This window comes from Rhagoletis zephyria, unplaced genomic scaffold, assembly GCF_001687245.7.
Source record: "Rhagoletis zephyria isolate East Lansing unplaced genomic scaffold, Rhagoletis_zephyria_1.1 Rzeph_scaffold_02192, whole genome shotgun sequence".
Classification (NCBI taxonomy): Eukaryota; Metazoa; Arthropoda; class Insecta; order Diptera; family Tephritidae; genus Rhagoletis; species Rhagoletis zephyria.
Window position 1 is genome coordinate 42 of NW_016159276.1, and position 3,840 is coordinate 3,881.

The 3,840-nt window shown below is 42.8% G+C and overlaps 1 protein-coding gene across 1 annotated transcript in view; it reads right to left on the reverse strand.

Moving 5' to 3' along the window:
- Positions 1-1,637: 1,637 nt before the first annotated feature.
- The window catches only part of LOC108366215 (uncharacterized), a 3,912-nt gene continuing 1,709 nt past the window's right edge, over positions 1,638-3,840 (reverse strand). Inside the window, exons 2-5 of the mRNA XM_017620544.1 lie at positions 2,448-2,530; positions 2,083-2,373; positions 1,957-2,049; positions 1,638-1,913 (exon numbers count right to left, since the gene is read on the reverse strand). Coding sequence (XP_017476033.1) covers positions 1,638-1,913; positions 1,957-2,049; positions 2,083-2,373; positions 2,448-2,530 — 743 coding nt within the window. The remainder of the gene's footprint in view (positions 1,914-1,956; positions 2,050-2,082; positions 2,374-2,447; positions 2,531-3,840) is intronic.

Here is a 3,840-nt window from a genome sequence, read left to right on the forward strand (position 1 = left end):
ACCCTTTTAAGCTCATTCAAAAGATGGAAGAGAAAGGTAGGATGAACGAACGTCATTCAAAGTTGAATTAAGATGTGTTGGTATTCGAAAAAAACAAGATGGAACACGAATAACGTTTTTTTGGCCAGAAATAAAAACAGTGTCAAAATAACTTTCTACTGAGATCCCATAAGTCTAAATCAGAACATTTTTGGCCCAGTTATTCAAGTTTTTCGTAAACCAATCTTTGAAAAATGTAAAAAAACAGCCGCGAAAATCTCATTATTACGATTCCGTTGAAAAGATTTTTAAATATTTTTATGCAGATTTTTTAAGCTTAATCTAATTTGTCATCTGAGGGGACTTTTTTCAACGCGTTCTTTAAGAAACTATTTTTATTCATAAAAAACTTCATTTTTTGAGGTATTTTCAAATCGGTCCAGCTCGCTTAAATCTTAATATTTTTCCGAAATATTTTGGTGGACCGCAACTTTTTTTGGTGATGCAGTCTAATGTACATACGATTTTTTTTGTTCAAACAGTTTTTTGGAACCGTAAAGTTTTTACTGATATGTATATTTATGTATGTAAATATGTACATTTATATGCACATTTTTTCCAAATTTCAGCAAATATCGGTATTTTTTTTTGAAATTTTCGGCAATATATACTTATATGTAAATGCTCTATGCATGTATGCCAAATTAAATGTGTTCGAAACAACTCACTTTGGTGTTGAGGGGGTATATGGAGTACAATTTTGGGTTCAGTTTTGGGGTAAAACTGTTTTCCGGATCGTCCTTCCTTTCTACCTCGTTGATAGATTCCCTCGCTGAGTCTCGCTCCGATTCAGTGCTTCCTTCTATAGTGGGTGTTCAGTTGATTGTTGACTTATGTTGTTTTTGATGGATAAATTAGGTTTTTATTTAAGTTTATGTTCTTGTCGGTTTTTTACGCGGCGCGCCCGAATTATTTTGTTACATATGTGACTTTGTACACTGTTATTGTTGATTTGTGTTTATGTAAGTATATATGTAATTTTTTATTTTTACTTTTTGTCTTGAGGTAAGCGTCACTCGGTTCACTTAAAATGGTATAACTTGCTTTTTTCAGTTTTTACATAATAATATAAATATATATCTACGAAATGTGCAACGTTATACTTTTATTGTCGTTGTTGTTTGTGGACTGTATACACTTTTTTTCTTCTGTTTGTTTTCCTTTATAGGTGCCATTCAGTAAGGCGATGGAGGACCATGAACACTTTAGGCCCTTGGTTTTTTATATGGCAGATAGCTTACCACATATTAACACTAGTTCCACTCTATTAAAAAAAGAACACACAGTATTTTTTAATTCGATTTACAAATTGCGTATGGTTTTATTGATAAAATCGAGGGGCTGTTCGGACACGTCCGCTGGGGGCGAAATTTCGTACGATTGTGTCTTTTCACATCAAAGTAAAATTGACAAGTATGTGTGGGTGTGTATTACAAGTGTGGTGTGTTTACAGAGGTGGTGAAGTTAAATGTCAAAGTGTTTTATTTACAATAGTTAGTGTGAATTTATGTGTGTGTGAATGTGGAGTGGATGATGCGACATCTGCTGACGTCGGTTGATGGTGGAGTCGGAGCTGCTCATTTAGCAAGAGCGGTTTTTCATTCCTTCATTATCCTTCCTTCGCTTTTCGGAGTATAGGAGGATAATGCAGGGATGTGTTTATTTGGAATAAACATCGCGGCCGCCTTGCAATATCTGCGAATAAATTTGAAATTAGTGGGGTGGATATACATATATAACTCAGTTAATTTAAATTGGTTAAAATCATTCAGTAGCGAAGTTAGGGTTAGAGTCCAACCAAATACTGTGTTCTGGGCTACGACCATGCCATTGTCCGGATTGAACACTCCGCTTCTGAGGATGAGTGGGTAAACGTCGGCTCCTCATTCCAAAATGAGGTTTCCATTAGACGTCAGCGAGGACTAAGTGATCGAATCGGTTTTTTACTTCGCCACTTAAGTCCCGCTCATATGGCTGTTTGGGCAGATCCTTACTGATTAAACTGTTACACTCCATGCGAAAATTTGTCATCCGTTAGTGAACCCAGTTGCATGTTGCATATACGATGAGCTTTTTTACCAGATCATGTGCAACGGTTGTAAATTTTTGGGTCGGGTTTATTAAGGGTCGAACCTTATGGCATATGCCGTCCTGCTTGAGCCGCACGATTGCCGTCGGTATTAAGGTCTGCTTGGCCAGTAATGACGGTATTTTAGCATTAGCGGGTGGAGCGTGAGTTTTTTTTCTTTTTTCTGGTGTTTTGTGTCCACCTTGGTGTTGAATCTTGGGTGGCCGCGAAGGGAAGAACGGTGTTTTCCATTGCACGTTGAACATCTCTTCTCACTTGTACAGTTTTGTGTCTTGTGCGACCTGGCGAAGCAATTTATGCAATAGTGGGTCCTGATGACTGGGTTGTACTTCTCATGAATATTCATGTTAGTGTACTTTATGCATGTCACCAAGCGATGGTCCTTCTTGCATAAATCGCATGCTACATGGCGGTGTGGGTCGTACTTATGGCGACGAGTGTGAGTGATCTTGGGTTGTTGTTGTTGTTGTAGCGGCTACAACAACCCCGCCCAGATCGTTTAATACCTCAGTCTTTGTCGTCAAGTTCCACTAACGGCAGCCCTAAGAAGCGTGCAGCCTCCATAGGGTCGGTCCACAGGGACAAAGCCGTTAGGGTGGTCGGGTTTTCCAGGCATGCGAAGAGACGTTTCGAGTCGTGAGGGGTCTCTCCGCATGCCGGACACTCATCTGGCACATCCGCGTTTAGTCTGCACAGGTATGAGTTTAACCTGCTGCAGTAGCCAGAACGAAGTTGGGCAATTGTGCTTCTTGTCTCCCGAGGCAGATGAAGCTGCGTCTCGTCAATGTCCGGTGGTTGTGTGCTTAGAAACGTNTCCACAGGGACAAAGCCGTTAGGGTGGTCGGGTTTTCCAGGCATGCGAAGAGACGTTTCGAGTCGTGAGGGGTCTCTCCGCATGCCGGACACTCATCTGGCACATCCGCGTTTAGTCTGCACAGGTATGAGTTTAACCTGCTGCAGTAGCCAGAACGAAGTTGGGCAATTGTGCTTCTTGTCTCCCGAGGCAGATGAAGCTGCGTCTCGTCAATGTCCGGTGGTTGTGTGCTTAGAAACGTCATTCACAGGTCTGGAGTCTACATAACTCGAGACTGACTCCCTGTGAATGTCGCTCAGAGCCTGTCAGTATGCTGACGGGTCCAGAGGTTGATTAATGAACCTCTGGACCTCGTCCGTCAGTTCGTAGAGATGCCTCCTGACGTGCCTAGGCGAGGGCTCCTCTGCAAGCAGCTGTCTGTTTGGGTGGCCACATCTGTGGCTCCCAACCGGAAACTGCTTGCACAGCATTATGTTATGCTCCTTGACTGGGAGCATTTTCCCCTCGACATGCAGGTGGTGTTCTGGCGACATCGGAAGGCATCCAGCNTCCCTGGCGACCACACTGGCGCTGCGTAGTTCAAAACCGGCCGGCCTATTGCCTTGTATGTTGCCAGCAACGTTTCTTTGTCTTTGCCCCAAGTACTGCCGGCTAGCGACTTGAGGACCTTGTTGCGGCTCTGTACTTTATTGACAATGGCGATTGCGTGCGCAGAGAAGGAGAGCAGACTGTCGAATTTTACTCCGAGTATTTTGGGATTATTCACCGTCGGAATTGGTGCATCATCGACGTGAATTCCCAGCGGTAGCCTGACCTCCTTCATCCAGGTGGTGAAGAAGGTCGAAGAGGATTTCGTAGGGGAGAGGGCTAGGCACTTTGCAGTGAAGAATCGAGAAAG